Here is a 14,818-nt window from a genome sequence, read left to right as displayed (position 1 = left end):
TGAAGTTTCCATCGATCCATATTACTTGTCGATCAAACGAGACAACCAACGGTTCTTCAATTCCTTGGCCTTACCTGGACGTATTTACATACATACTACCTCCGTTTCAAAGAATAAGGCATCCTCATTTTACGTGTTTTTTATTTGACCAACAATTACTTCAAATAGATAAACATTGTTTGTATAAAATTAGTATCATTAAAAAGTTCTTTTTAAAACGAATCCATAATATAATCAAGATTTTATTGCTCAATTTTTATGGTCAAAATTCGTTGGAATACACGTGCGCCTTGTTCCTTGAAACAGAGTAATATATATGTATAATTAGCTGATGAAAGTTCAAAATATACATGCAAATCGTAACTTTCAGACTCGTAAATGAATCATTGGTTTGCACAAGTAAGGTATAATATCAGCAAATCTTAGACTTGTAAAGTGAAAATCCAACAATAATCATGCGTTCCACACGTGTGTTGAGTTGAACGTTGTCAAGTCCAGCAACATTTCTATTAGCACTCAAAACGAGCATACCAACCTGGATTTGAACAGAGTACAAGCTAGCTAGCATAGATCAGAGCCGAAATCTACCAAGAGCAAACACTGGATGAACAAGCAAAATTATCAGCCAATAAAACCGGCATAAAAATACCAACCCCAAAAAAATACCAGAGATCCGTAAAGTTCTCATTTTCCGATACATCGCATGATACATCTGCCTGCCAGCCAAAACAAGGCCAATGGCCAGGTTTACATGTAGCAAACAAAAATGAAAATCAGAAAGAAAAAGACAAAGAATCAAAACTATGCAACACAACATTACAGGTTTTCGATGAGCCTGCCCCGTGCATGAACGGATTTCGGAACGTGTTTTCTCTAGTTGATGCAGAGACCATCATCTTGGGCAGCAGAAATGGAGATATATGGCTCAGACTCTAGGATCCTGCCGTGAGAGCTCCCATGTCCAGCATCCAATACAAATGAGCAACAACGCATTTGCTCACTTTTGCTCCACGCTGAGGTTGAGCCAGAAACTGCAAGGCATGGAATAATGCTCTGCTGATTCCTATGACCTTCCCGCTGGAATGCCAGAAGATGCATGTATTTCCAAGGAGTGCTCCGGTATGTATGTAAGACCTGTAGTAGAACAATTCACGATTCAGTATGTAAGACCTGTAGTAGAACATGGCATGAATCAGCAGCGGAAGCCAGGACAGATTCAAGAGTTTTCGTAGTATGATCGCACCACACGAGCACTTGTTAAAATTTATTTGTGAAAGCAAAGATTCACTGAATCTGAAGAATCTGATGCATTCAGACTATGGCAGGTAGTAAGCAGAACAGCAATAACACATTTTGGGTAGGCACTATTCTGGGTTTCTGGCTGCTAAGTTACTGATTTTCTATGCTTTTGGTTTCTCATGAAGAAATTACCTTTCTCCTTTATGGTTATTTGCAGTGTATCCAATGTAATGATCCCATCTGTTAACGGAAGTAGCTCGAGTTTGACAGTGGTGCTTGAACGTGCAGGGACACACCTGTTTACCACCACAAATTTAATTCTTCAAAGTACTGAAATACTGCACTGTGACTGTTAAGGGGAAAAAAAGGTGTGGATCAATACCCTAGAGGAACTGCACTCTGCAACCACAGATGAGTACAACCTGCTGACGTACTCAACCTATTTCCTCCGCTGTCACTTTCCATTGGAGAGCCGGCAACGACTGAATTTAGTCTCTGAAAACCAGTTCCTTGTTTTCCCAAGCCAGATTTTCTCGCAGACTCATTAAGATTATCATGCGAACCATTTGGTGTGGTTGGAGCTGAGTTCAAGGATACAACTGAAGAAGAACCAGATGCTTCTGGAGCAAGAACAGTTAGTGTGAGGTTTTCTGATGTCATGTTGGTAGCTTCAAGGGTTAAGACCTGGAAAAGAACAAGGACCACTATCAAAGTGAGACATGAAGCACAGCAAAACCTAAAGAAGGACCAAAATAACCTGCACAGGAAGTTGAGGAACTCGAGCACTCGGGATAGGATTTCGTAATGACAGTTCAGAAGATACGGATATCATAAGATCACTGGCTGCACAGGGTTGCCAGCTCGTGGCCTGCTTGAAAAAAAGCTTTGATTCTACAGAGGACAAAAAGGGCTGGAAGTCAGAATTATCAGCCAGTACTTGATCTCAAGCAAAAAAAAATTTTCAACAGTTCACCTGCATAATTGCAGCGATATGATATAAGTACAGCATACTGATCAGTAAGAGCAACACTGGGGTCGCTAACCCTCGGCACAGAAGCATTTGTGGCAGCTCCATTGGTCTTTGGGAGTGACAAAGTGGGAGTTGCATCACTGTTGCTCCTTCGATTCCTGGATGACATGATTGCTGGCTTCAAAATAAATGAGTGTTCCTCACCCCTCCTGGAAAGGAACAGAGTAATACTTAAGACATATGGAAGCTTTCAATCTTCAGGAGAAGCTTCAAATAAAGGCATAATGTATGTAAGGCAGCTAGCATAAAGAACTTAACTGGATCTGGTGAAAGCAAAAGGGTTTGGTCCAATCAGCGAAGTCAATACTCTAGATCCTACGAAATCAACTTCTTCTAACGAAAAATGGAATTTTTGAGGAAGATGAAACAAACTTGTTCAAACTAAAACAAAAACCAAAACCAAAACTGAAAATTTCCAGGGCATAGCACATCTACGCATACTGTGAGAATTTATTTATTTTGCTAAATTAGAGACAAGATCAAGCAGGTTGATTTGGCAAATTCCAGAGGGAAATAATTTATTGAAGAAATCATGTGTTTCAAGTAAGCATCCATGAGAAAATATGTGTATACCTGAGTGCCAGATTTGGTAAACTGTGACCATGCCCAACTTCAATACTGGCAATGGGTAGTGACAGAGGAGAACCTTCTTTGGATGCCTCCTCAAAGACAACAGTAATTGCATCTATGAATACAACTATATCTTGCACATGCTGTGGAGCAATGTTCTGAAAATTGAAGGTATAAGCATTAGGTTTTGGAGTTTCTTTAAGTATGAGAAATAAATTAAGGATTTGGGATGTTCAAAGAAACCTTTATTAAGACACACAGAAGATTTTCTGCAGTACATTTGGCAGAAAAAGAATGAACTTCAATTGGTTGAATGATTTCAACTTTTCTTGACCAACGTTTCCCTGGTAGATATACACCTTCTAGACCACAACGTACAGAATACCGTTCAGGCTCCAAAGGAACTCCTCTAAAGGAAAGCTGCCCATCATTTATAACATCAGGTGTTTTTGCAGGCTTTTCGGGCATAAATTCTTCACTTTCAGAAATAGGTGGTGGTCTTATGTTGGGAGACTGAGCTGAGGAGGGTGAAGGCATTGAATAGCTTCTGAAATTACTCAACGAAAAAATTTGAGACCCAGAGGCAGAATAAGATTGTTTGTGCGATATACTAGGATTGAGAGTAGGAGGTGATAAAGAACGAGGAGGAGGCAGTGTGCGGTCCAAAGGGAGCAACCAGCTAAGCAGCTCCTGACAGGGATCCTCATTACCATTAGTGAGTCTGTTGACAAGATTCTCACGCATATAATTGCTTGATGTACATTTTTCAAATTGAAGAACTTCAAGCACTGGGTCTTCCATATTGCTAACACCAACATTCACTTGCAAAACAACCTGCATCCTTCCAACAGATAACAGGAGTCATTAATCGGTACGCATATAAGTAACCCAGAATTAGACGACAAAATTACGTGAATGCTAATTAGCCAAGCGGCAGCACGGTTCAATTGTTAGAGAAGCTGCTTTCTTTAATATCGAAAAACATGCATCTTTATTAAACTAACAAACATGGTTAGCATATTCAGACAAGTGCAGTAGTTGTGCAAAGGATATGTAGTGAATCCGCGAAAACTGATGCATTGAGTTACTCCTTCCAGTTCATGAAAAAAAATGATTTTTAGGATATTGACAGCATCCATAATTTAACTTTGACAATTAGCTTCTATCATAACGACCAATAGGATAATAGTATTCTGAAAATACCTCTCAGAGACAAATCTATGCAAATGATTTTTAAGTTTCTAATCTAACTATTTGAAAAATATATGAGTGATCAGAGTTATCAAAGTTCAACTTAAAGACATGTCTACTTTTTCTGAACTGGAGGGAGTAAAAGATTTCATATCAGTCTCCAAGTATCAAGTAGATACCTGGTAAAACTAGAATTATAGTACGGAGTAGTAAACTTGGGACTATTTACGCATAGCTGATAAGCTTCCCAAGTCAATCATTACAATATAAAGTAGCTAGTGTATAGTGTCACACAACAAGTAAACAGGCGGATCAATGGAAACATACCACGATGTCTCCATTATGCAGAGCATAGCACCTTGCAGTATCACGGGCGACTCCGCCAGACGTGCTACCATCAAAAACCCCTTTATCAGAGATGGTGTTGTAAGCATTACTCCTTGAAGCCGTGTTATTTCCCTGGCTATCCGGATATGGTTGGTCGTCTACCGTCTTAGTTGCGTGCACCCTTTTCTTGGACCAGAGAGGTTCATCTGACTCCGCAATTCGGACAAAAAAATTAGATCTTTTGAATTTCTGCAGCATTTTTTCTGTCTGTTGCTTGTGATCTTCCATCCGAAGGAGAGATTCAGTCTCCAAAACATCTTGTGCTGCAGGAGATACATTGTCACCGAGTTCAACACTCTCCATGTTATTATCCTCAGCACCACGAGGAGAGCTATCTTCCTCGGCTGTCCGGTTCGTGTCACCATTTTCACTGACAGAGCTAGGTTTCTTTGCGGGGTGTTGCGGCGAGTTCCCGTTCTTAGACATCACGGCAGCAATTCTAAACGGGGATATGAACTGCATGTCTTGCTTAGAGGCTGACAGGCACGCCAGTATGTGGACCTGCTCACCTGATGACCAAACAAATTCAGGATTCCAGAAAACAGCTACTGTCTCAAGTAGCACCTTGAGAATAATGAAGATGCATTTACCAGGAAAAAGGAAGGAGCGGTCCAAAGGCCGCAGCTGCAGCATGTCTGAAACTTCGCTCCAATTTTCAGGAAGCTCCCCTGCGACAGTAGATTGTGAATTGTTAAGCTAGCATCAGAGCATCAGACGACATTTGCAAGGAGAAATGTGCGCTGGTGAATCTCGAATGCAACGGAAAGAAAAGCCGAGCAAGGAGGCAAAGGGCACGGACCGTCTGGAATCGTGATCCACCCTTCGTCTTCCGAGACGTCGCTATGCTTCCCCGCCGGAGCTGAGCTCTTGGAATCTGAAGAAGCGTCGTCGGCGATCTCTCCAGCTCCATTGTTGCTAGCAGCTCCGTCTCCTTCGGCGGCCGCGGAGACGCGGTAGGGGTCGTCGGCGATAAGACCCTCGAGGGTCTTGGCCTGCTTCTGCGAGGCGCCGTCCTTGCGGCGATCTTGCTCGGGGACCCGCGGCAGGTCCGGCTGCGCGGCTCGGTAGAGGAAATTCATCGCTGCTCGTCGTCAGCAGGCTCCCCTGCCGTGCGAGCGCGAGCGCGAGCAGGAGGACGAAATGGCCCTGAAGATCTTCTTGGTCAATTCCGTTGAGCAGCACTGAACGCCGGTACCGCTGCCCCGGGCGGCGACGGGGCGGTCGTCCGGCGGCGCGGGTTGGGGATTGGAAGGAGATCTTGGGAGGTGAGGGGAAGGGAAGAGCTCGCAAATGGGAACGACGGGACAAGTGCTGGTGGAGTCGTGGGTGGTGGTGGTGGTGGCTCGTGGTGGGTGCTGATCCCTCCGTCCCTCGGCGTGCAGCGAGGAGACAGATCTGAGCCGGAGACGACGATGATGATTCATGGTAATGGGGCGGCTTAAACTAAATCTTCTTCCTCCTCGTTGCCAACTAACACAGGGCCCAACATCGGCCCAGATGGGCCCAGACACGCCTTGCTTCATCTCTTTGTTTTTGTCTACTACTATGGCCCACCGATTCAATTTGTCTCTTGAAAAGCTTACAAAAAAAAAGTCTCTTGAAGAAAATATTTACACCTAATAAAAGTTGCAATGTTCCCTCAAAAAAAAAAAAGATGCAATGTTGATGAAGAAAAACTAGATCAGCCGAGAAGAGAATATAAATGAGGAATGAAGAAAAGGAGAAGGCGTACTAAGCAGAATAGGCCTTACTCTGTTGAAAACACGATGCTGACCGAGCTCTCAAGAATTATCAGGCATCTATATGCTGTAGTGGTACGAGTTACAAGTTACGAAAACTGCTGAAAGTGGTCTGTGACTCGATTAAGAGCATATACATTTCACAGATAAATCGGTAAATGTACATAAGAGTAGCCAATATAACCAACTCTGCTACAATCTCAAAAGAAAAACCAACTCTGCTATCTGAGCATACCGCTACCACTGGGATCCCGAAAATTCTTCAGCCAAGCAGCTCATGTGTTCTTGGAAGCAAAATCACTTGACCATCAGGGTAAAGCCTCTATTTAAGTTAGGCTAGCACGGCCCTTTGGGCTTGGAGTAGCTATCGCCTTGACACCTAACAAGGAAGGTGTTCATCCTTTGACGGCGACGTGATTGTCCAGTCGGTGTCAAAAACAGTGCCCATGAACTCAGGTGACCACCACTCTAGTTGTCGTTGCCTTATAGTCCCTATTTAACTTCTACACTAACAGAATCGCGGGTCTTTGGGCTAGCACGTTGGTCGCCTTCGAGTGCCTTGATGTCAGCTTCTTTAAGTTCAACCATCTTCCCAATCCTGTAAGGGTAACATCCAACAAAGGGTTAATATCTAGTGTTCCGTTACCTCATCGTGAAAATGGAAAATTTGTCAGACTCAAATAAGTGTTGATTGTCAAGTTAGTTTTACTTGTTGAGCACATAATTAAAACTCAAGCCCCTAAAAGAGGGTATATCAGTTACTGCACTGGACTGATTTTTTACACTATCATTTTGCACCAAGCAGCCATGTTCTTCAGATATTTTAAAAAGGTGGAAACGAGGACTTGTAAGAACCATTATGGAAATCTGCCAAAAAGATTGTACAATGCTATCTGCCAAACATGTACTGCTGTGCTAAGCAACATTACCCCAGATCTGATGGGAGGCGGAACCTGCCTATCCGAACACGTTTCAATGCGTAGACCTATCAAGAACAATGATAAAATATCAGTTACGTTCAAAACAATAAGACGGATATTATTTGATGAACAAAAAGATGCATACAAGTCCACCCAAACAGCTCCACGTAAAATCACACAAATAGTTCTACACCCCTAAATAAGAACAAATGTAGGGGGTTTCTCCAATTAACCGAGCTTTGTATGGTTATCTGACCTGCTTCCCCTTATAAACAGGCCAACTCTCTTTCCCTTTATGAAATTGCAGGAACACCTGCCCTCTTGACGAGGTTTGTCAGTCACGTGACGAATCTCATATTTATAGTTAGTTTCACTGCTCACTGCTCACTCTTAAGGCAGCTTTTACTTCAAGTGGTGAGGCAGAGTTAGGGCCAATCTCTGATTCTCCATGGAAGGAAAGGAAGCTTATTGAATTTGAGATGAACTAAGCAAACACAAATTAAGAAAAGGTCTCCTAGTCCCTGAAGTCCTTGACTAGCTATTCTAGATCAAGGCCTCACCATCCAACGCAGTCTGACAGATGTTTACCCTCTCGAACATCACATGTAACTTAGCAACAAGAAATACTATGATATGGACAAATAAAATACAAAGAAAAATTGACAAGGATATACTGATCACATAAAACAACCTTTAGTCCTGCATTCTGCACAAGTTCACGAACTTCGTGGTTTCTTCCTTCATGAACCTGCCAGAAACAGAACTTGACAATATCAATGCCAGTGGAGTAGATAACTAAATGTGATGCCTTTGACTTATATATAATGCTTTAGTCAAGCATATGCGCTAGCCACAAACTACGTAATAGAACGAATTAGATATTCACAATCAACATGGCAAATATTATACATAGTTGTACCACTTGCAGAAATTAAGAAAACTAACATCAAATACAATAGAATGGGGTATGCTAGAAAGGACAATTACCACTATTTTAAGTCGGGTCCTTTTTGTGTCAGTTTGTGCATCCAATGGCTCTACAGAATCAGGTACGACCTTGACACCGTCAATTCTTGTTCCTTCGCTGATAGCTATGAGGTGTTTCTTGTGCACTGCTCCATCTATAGTTACTACATATCTGCAATATTGAAGAAATGTCAAATTATCGACGTATAACCAATGTTGGTTTTGCCTATTACTCATTGTCCATTTACCATGTCTGAGCACAACTATCTCCCTAAAGAATATTTCAGTTTAATACGAGTGCCATTTCAACAGTACTTCTCCACATTACCACTGCACACTGAATGGGGGCATGAGGGTAGTACCAAAAAGACAACCTAATTTGTCTGCTTCAAATTTTTGAATAGCATCTACTGTATTTCAATAACAGTTTACTTCCGCATTGCAGTACTACAAATGATGCAAAGGAGGTCGAACTTACTCTTTCGTTATATTTGAAGAAGGGTGTGCAACTTTCTGGGCAAACTCACCTGAAAGGAGAGCGACTAACTTTAGGTCTTGGAGTTCATCCCTAAGTACTTTCTACCAAGTATTATAAAATTACCATCATTTGTAACTACTATCAAACCAGTTGTGGCAACATCAAGACGACCCACAGTAAACAAGCGTGGTTTTGGTGTTCCTGGCTGAAGTTTGTTCTGCACATGTGATAGATAGATGTATTGGGAAACATGCATATGTATAACCAACAGACGAAGGTTCAGCACACCATGAATATGGTGAAGTTTCACTGCTACCAGTGTAATGTATTTTATACAAAAAAAATTCCTAACATAGAACATACCCAGCCTTTTAAATAGTCATCCAATAAGGAGATAACAGACTTTTCTTCGCCAGATGAGCAAATGTACCTGTAGGACATCGGAAATAACATTTAAGGATATCACACAGCTGGACTGATGGCTCCTTATCTACGATTCAAAAATAAGGCAACTTTTTAATGATCTGCAGATTGCAACAATATGGAAGAAATTATACGAACCCTTTTGGCTTGTTCACAGCAAAATACAGCTTTGGAGGCAGCTTCTTCGCAATGCGATTCCCGTTAACGTAGATAGAATCCTTTGCGATGTCAACCTTGGTCTACATAAGAGAAACTGGCTATGAATAAAACGCAACCGAAGTAAAAAAAAACATTTTCCGTACATACATTTCAAGAAGACTGACCAAATTCCATACAGTTGCAAAATAACAGATCCTAGCCAAGTTAAACAAGCTACTATTTATTTGCCGCAACTAGACAACTGTTTTGAGATTGACACCAAATAAATGTGGCTAGGGGCTGCAAGATTATTTACATGTGTAACCAACCTAAAGAACTAGCTCCTGGGTCCTGCTCATTCTTGTTTAATTTGGCTTCAGGTTGTAGTATTTTTCGTACCTGGGGAGAAGTGCAGACAGAACCATTGACAGTGACCTTCCCTTGGAAGATGAGCTCCTCGCTGGTCCTTCTTGAGGCCACTAGGGAGAGCCACCGAGTCAGCAAAAAACATGTACAATGCTGCTCTAATCTCCGACCTGTTACCTATCTATGAAACTTATCAAAGATTCCTGCGTCATAGGATGGGTACCTCCTGCAGCGGCAAGGACCTTGGCGAGGCGCTGCGGCTCGTGCTCCCTGATATTCTCGTTGTAGAATCTCCTGGCCGCCTTGGAGAACTTGGGCGGCGCGGTCGGGGCGGCCTTCCTCTCCTTCACCTTGAGGCTGGCGTCACCGGCGGCACCCTTCTGGCTCTTCTTGGCCCTCTTGGCCTCCGCCTCGGCCGCGGCGACGGCCTGGAGGACGTCCGGCGGCGGAGAGGTGTGGAGGGCGGGCTTGCCGTCCGCCCCGCGGGCGATCCAGGGGACCAGCGGCTGCGCGGACTGGCCGGAGGGCGAGGCCTTGGACGGGGCGGGCTCCGCGAAGGTGATGTTGAAGTCTGAGGAAGAGGTTGAGGAGGCGCGGAGGAGGAGGAGGGGCCGGATGCGGCGGCCGCAACGGAGGACGCAGGCGGGGCGGGAGAGGAAGGGGTGGACGGAGATAGCCGCGGCGGCGGCGGTGGCGAGGGCCATTGGGGTGTGGGAGCGAGCGGGCAGGGGTTATCGGATATCCCCGCGGAAAAATATCTGATACGAAGGACACTTTGATAAATCGGATTTGAAAATATTGACAAAATAGCACACACTTCATTGTGCTTTGACACGAATGACAGTAGATACGTTTTGTGTCAGTGACAGGTGGCCTTGACCACACATGTCAGTGGCACAAGGGTGTGTCATTTTGTCATAACCAAGGAATGGAAGATTAGAGCAGACTAGATTAGAGCAGTTTTTAATTGATTAACTAAGAATTTGGTGATTTTTTTGTTAAAAAATTATTATTTGATGAAAATTTGAGTGAAAAGTTGTGCTATTGAGATGCTAACTATGAATTTGGGTAAGATATAAATTTACATGTGCTAGACTAGCGAAGATACATGATCGAATAACAAAATAAATATAGCTACTTTCTACCAACGATAACTTCTTTTTTAAGAAAATCTGCGAAGCAGCCAAAACAGCGGACGCAGTGTTTTCTTAGACAATTTTCTTATTGGGATTTTTGATCGCTACACAAGATAGCGGGGAATAAAAGCCCATTACATTGCCTGGGTCGCCCTGCATAGCTGTGAGGGGCTGCCTGTTTGGTGTTTGCTCTACCACTTCTAGCAGATTGGGCCAAGAACACATAGGTATAGAGGCATTTTGCAGAAATCCTGGGCGGGCCACGGCCCAGTTCCGCCCTTACGTAGCTCCGCCAGTGTTGCCTAGGTCTACTAGCCAGTTCCGAGTAGAGATACCAGATCTCTGGCATCTCTACTCCGAAATGCTATCGACTTTTGTGTGAGAAAGGAAGTGTTAGTGCGAAGGGGAGAGATGTCGAAAATAAAAAGCAAGGAAAAGAAAATTGATCCATTGACATGTTGGTCCTATGTGTAATTGTAAGGACAAAAGAACATAACGGCGAGATGCATTTGACTTTTCTAAAATCTAATACTCCATCCATTCCATATTTTTTATCGTGATTTTATTAAATTTAAATTAAGACCGTGATAATAATTATGGAACAGGGAAGTACATCTTATATAAAAAAATCAAAGAGAGTATAAGACGACCAACGTGGAGTTTGGTTGATTCCGAAAATAGAAGGGTTTATATACAAAACTGTGAGGAAGCCATCGTGGTACGAATCTCGTAACAGTGGACAATTAAGATAGTGTCAGTGATGTCGATATACACATGGGAGATCTTGGTTGATACTACTTATCATCATTTTTCAAGATCTGATGTACTCTCTCTTGGTTTATACTTTATACTAGTTGCCAAAAAAAAGATGTATCTATCTACACACTAAAATATGTTTATATATATCCATTTTTAAGCAATTATTTTGAACCGGTAGGAGTACATCAAATTTACATACAGTTTAAACAACCTTTTTTAAACATAAGGCTCGAGCAGAGCCCGGCTTTAAATTAATAAAGCCCCAACGGCAGAATTCATACATCATCCACAGAAACGAACATGACACGACTAGATGGAGGGATGCTCCACACAACCACACTCACAGGTTACACGACCTGGACAGCACAAGATACAAGGTGAACGACCTAGCTCAACAGATGGCGAGGCGACGCCCCAACGTCAAAGCCTGCCACGAAGATACACCGGACGCCACCTGACTCCGCTTGGCCCCAGAGGGGAGCACAAGACACTAGACACTATCTCTGATAGAAGCATGAAGAGCTCGGATCCTTCCAATCACCAGCTCCACCGCTTGTCGGTCTCCTCTCCTAGCCAGAAGCTTCCAAGCCTGCAGGTAAACAGTCATTTTGTACAGGCCGTTAGCCGGGTTAGTAGGGAAACTACCCTCAATGGTGAATTTGTTTCTAACGTTCCAAAGAGACCACAGAAGGACAGCGCACGCCAACCAAAGAACTCTCCTAGTCTGGCCAACGTGGACGCGCATGTACCGAAAAATGTCGGCAAAGCACGAGGGGTTCCAAGAGCACCCAAGAAGGTCTCTGACCGCACTCCACATGAAGCGCGCCAGCGGACATCTAAAGAAGATGTGATTGTTATCCTCCACCTCCAAGCAAAGGGCGCAAGTACCATTGGATGGACCCTTACGTTTCCGGATATTGTCGTTGGAGGGGAGTCGGCGTTTCGATAATTGCCAGAGGAAGATGCGGACTTTGAGTGGCACCTTGATCTCCCACACTATCCCATAGTGTTTGTGGGGAATGCCTTGGCATAAGCTCTTGTACAGCGATCGCACGGAGAACTTCCCATTTGGCTCCAAGGACCATGAAATCCGGTCTGTGGTTCCGACAGGTGGATGGTCTCCACCAGCCGGGCGACGTTGGCCAGCTCCACACGCTCCCCAAAGCCCAGCTCACGGCGGAACGTGAGCCTGCACTGGTTACCCAGGAAGAGCGTGGCCACCGTGGCAAGGGGTTCCGACGCTATGGCAAAGAGGCCCGGGAACAGGACCTTGAGGGGGCCCTTCTCATGCCACCAGTCCACCCAGAATCTAGTAGCGCGTCCATTGTGGATAGCATGCCGGGCCCCCATGCCGAAGTTTAAACAACCTTTTGGAGTTGCCGGCACAATTACTTCAACTGCAATATAAATAACCGTGTATACATAAAGTGAATATTGCATTTCTTCCATCAGTCCAGTTATAGTTAGAAAGGGCATCATCAACCATGAAAATTCTTCTGAGCAATCGTGGTGTACAAGTAATCTGAATAGAAAACCTGCGCATGAAGCGCATCTTACATCAGGGATGACGCATTGGTCCATAGCCGATATGTATATTTATGCAGAGTTGATAGCATACCAACCCAACAAAACCAGATCCCACTAACTCACCACAGATCCATCTTCAGGGAGCAGGACATGGCGGGAGCAGGGCATGAGCTGAAGCTGGTCGGCATGTGGGCGAGCCCGTTCGTGACCAGGGTGAAGCTCGCGCTCCACCTCAAAGGCCTAAGCTACGACTACGTCGAGGAGGACCTCAGCAGCAAGAGCGAGCTCCTGCTGAGCTCCAACCCCGTGCACAAGACGGTGCCCGTCCTCATCCACGACGGCAGGCCCGTCTGCGAGTCGTACATCATCGTGCAGTACATCGACGAGGCCTTCGTCGCCGCCGGCGACGGCAGCCCGCCACTCCTCCCCGCCGACCCTTACGAGCGCGCGACGGCGCTCTTCTGGGCGGCCTACATCGACGACAAAGTGCTCAAGCCGTGGCGGCGGGTGTTCAGCGCCAGGACGGGCGAGGAGAGGGCCGAGTGGATGGAGCAGGCAGTGGCGGCGGTGGGCGCTCTGGAGGGTGTGCTTGCAGGGCGTAAGGAGGGCGGCTTCTTCGGCGGCGACAGCGTGGGGTACGTCGACGTGCTGCTGGGGGGCATCGTCCCGTGGGTGCACGCGACCGCGGCCATCTCCGGCGACGAGCTCTTCGACGCCGCCAGGACCCCGCTCCTGGCGGCCTGGATGGAGCGGTTCGGCGAGCTCGACGCCGCCAAGGCGGTCTTTCAGGATGTCGACAAGGTGGTCGACTATGCCAAGATGATAATGGCACTCTTTGCGGCCGGGTCTGCAGCTACATAATTAGCAAGTGGAGGATCAAGCACGGCGGCGTGGCTACAGAATAAACGAGGAACAGCCACGTGCCCACGTACACGAGATTAGCCAAGAAGGTGATGACGTGGCCACTGGCCAGCACTTTTTTCCTTTTTTTGCGAAAAAGATAATAATATTAAAGGATTGTGTTATTTAGGCACGTGCCCTGGGACGAGATTTTTTGCACCAGGGAATATGCTCCCGATTTTTGAAATGACTTTTCAACATAGTTTTAAATATTAAAAAAATTTAAACAAAATATTGACGCGTACATCTCAACATTATATGTGCTCGTAAAGTCGTTCCGTGGAAAATCGATATTTTTTGTGTCGTGTGCAAAAGAAGACAAATTTTGGTGCTTAAAAAAGCTTTTCGCAAAACATTTTCTTATCTTTTCACACAAGACACAAAAATGTCAGTTTTCCGCAAAAATTACCGTGCATAGGTACAATGTTGACATATACGCGCCATTCTCACGGGACTGCGCCCTGCTAGCTCTCGCTCGGGAAAATATCAAACGAGGCCATAGCCTGAGATCTAGATTAGGGGTATTCATTTTTTCCCCCAGAATTTAGGGTGGGCCACGTGGCCCACCCGGCCCACCATGTGGGTACGCCCATGCGCGCCAACTTTTTGATTAATTCCGACTTTTCTGAGTATACCGGCCACTAATCCTCCTCGAGAAAATCTCTAAGTGGACAACTATGACGCATTGCTCATAACAGTTTACCAATCCGTCGCAATCTAGCACACCAAGTGATGGAGATTGACACTATTTGTCCAGACTGTAAACGCCTTGATGAGGATGGTGGTCACCTCTTTCTGAAATGCAAACCGGTGAAGAAGCTGTAGCAAGACCTACACATGTTTAATTCGCATGATTTCACAAACGTAGGAGTAGAAAAAAACACATGAATATGATAGAAATGTATGTGCAATCCTATAGGATTGTAAAAGCACAGGAATTTGTGAAATTGGGTGTTTGATTTGTAGGAATGGGAAGAATCCTTTAAACCATAATTAAATCATGATTAAAATAAATGTAAAGTTAAGATTGGGTCATTATCATGCAACTT

At 44.6% G+C, this 14,818-nt stretch overlaps 3 protein-coding genes across 3 annotated transcripts; 1 reads left to right on the top strand and 2 right to left on the bottom strand.

Annotated features, from left to right (window-relative positions):
* Positions 1–629: 629 nt before the first annotated feature.
* LOC124701467 lies at positions 630–5,511 on the bottom strand. The gene is made up of 10 exons (XM_047233529.1): positions 5,217–5,511; positions 5,008–5,085; positions 4,358–4,926; positions 3,083–3,673; positions 2,843–2,997; positions 2,213–2,418; positions 1,997–2,130; positions 1,622–1,923; positions 1,432–1,535; positions 630–1,134 (listed from the first exon to the last, which is right to left on the bottom strand). Exons 1-10 carry the CDS (start codon positions 5,494–5,496, stop codon positions 1,064–1,066), a joined length of 2,490 nt encoding a protein of 829 aa, XP_047089485.1. The 5' UTR covers positions 5,497–5,511; the 3' UTR covers positions 630–1,063.
* Positions 5,512–6,271: 760 nt separating this feature from the next.
* LOC124701465 (putative ribosomal large subunit pseudouridine synthase SVR1, chloroplastic) lies at positions 6,272–10,151 on the bottom strand. Its single transcript, XM_047233528.1, has 10 exons — positions 9,671–10,151; positions 9,481–9,560; positions 9,082–9,182; positions 8,884–8,950; positions 8,644–8,737; positions 8,521–8,569; positions 8,064–8,214; positions 7,768–7,824; positions 7,086–7,141; positions 6,272–6,754 (listed from the first exon to the last, which is right to left on the bottom strand). Exons 1-10 carry the CDS (start codon positions 10,149–10,151, stop codon positions 6,649–6,651), a joined length of 1,242 nt encoding a protein of 413 aa, XP_047089484.1. The 3' UTR covers positions 6,272–6,648.
* Positions 10,152–12,905: 2,754 nt separating this feature from the next.
* LOC124695695 (probable glutathione S-transferase GSTU6) lies at positions 12,906–13,810 on the top strand. The gene has a single exon (XM_047228519.1). It carries the CDS (start codon positions 13,020–13,022, stop codon positions 13,728–13,730), a length of 711 nt encoding a protein of 236 aa, XP_047084475.1. The 5' UTR covers positions 12,906–13,019; the 3' UTR covers positions 13,731–13,810.
* The last annotated feature ends 1,008 nt before the right edge of the window (positions 13,811–14,818 follow it).

The sequence above is a fragment of the Lolium rigidum genome, chromosome 3, assembly GCF_022539505.1.
Source record: "Lolium rigidum isolate FL_2022 chromosome 3, APGP_CSIRO_Lrig_0.1, whole genome shotgun sequence".
NCBI lineage: Eukaryota > Viridiplantae > Streptophyta > Magnoliopsida > Poales > Poaceae > Lolium > Lolium rigidum.
The sequence above is the reverse complement of the archived record's forward strand: the minus strand, read 5'-3'. Positions and strand labels throughout refer to the sequence as shown.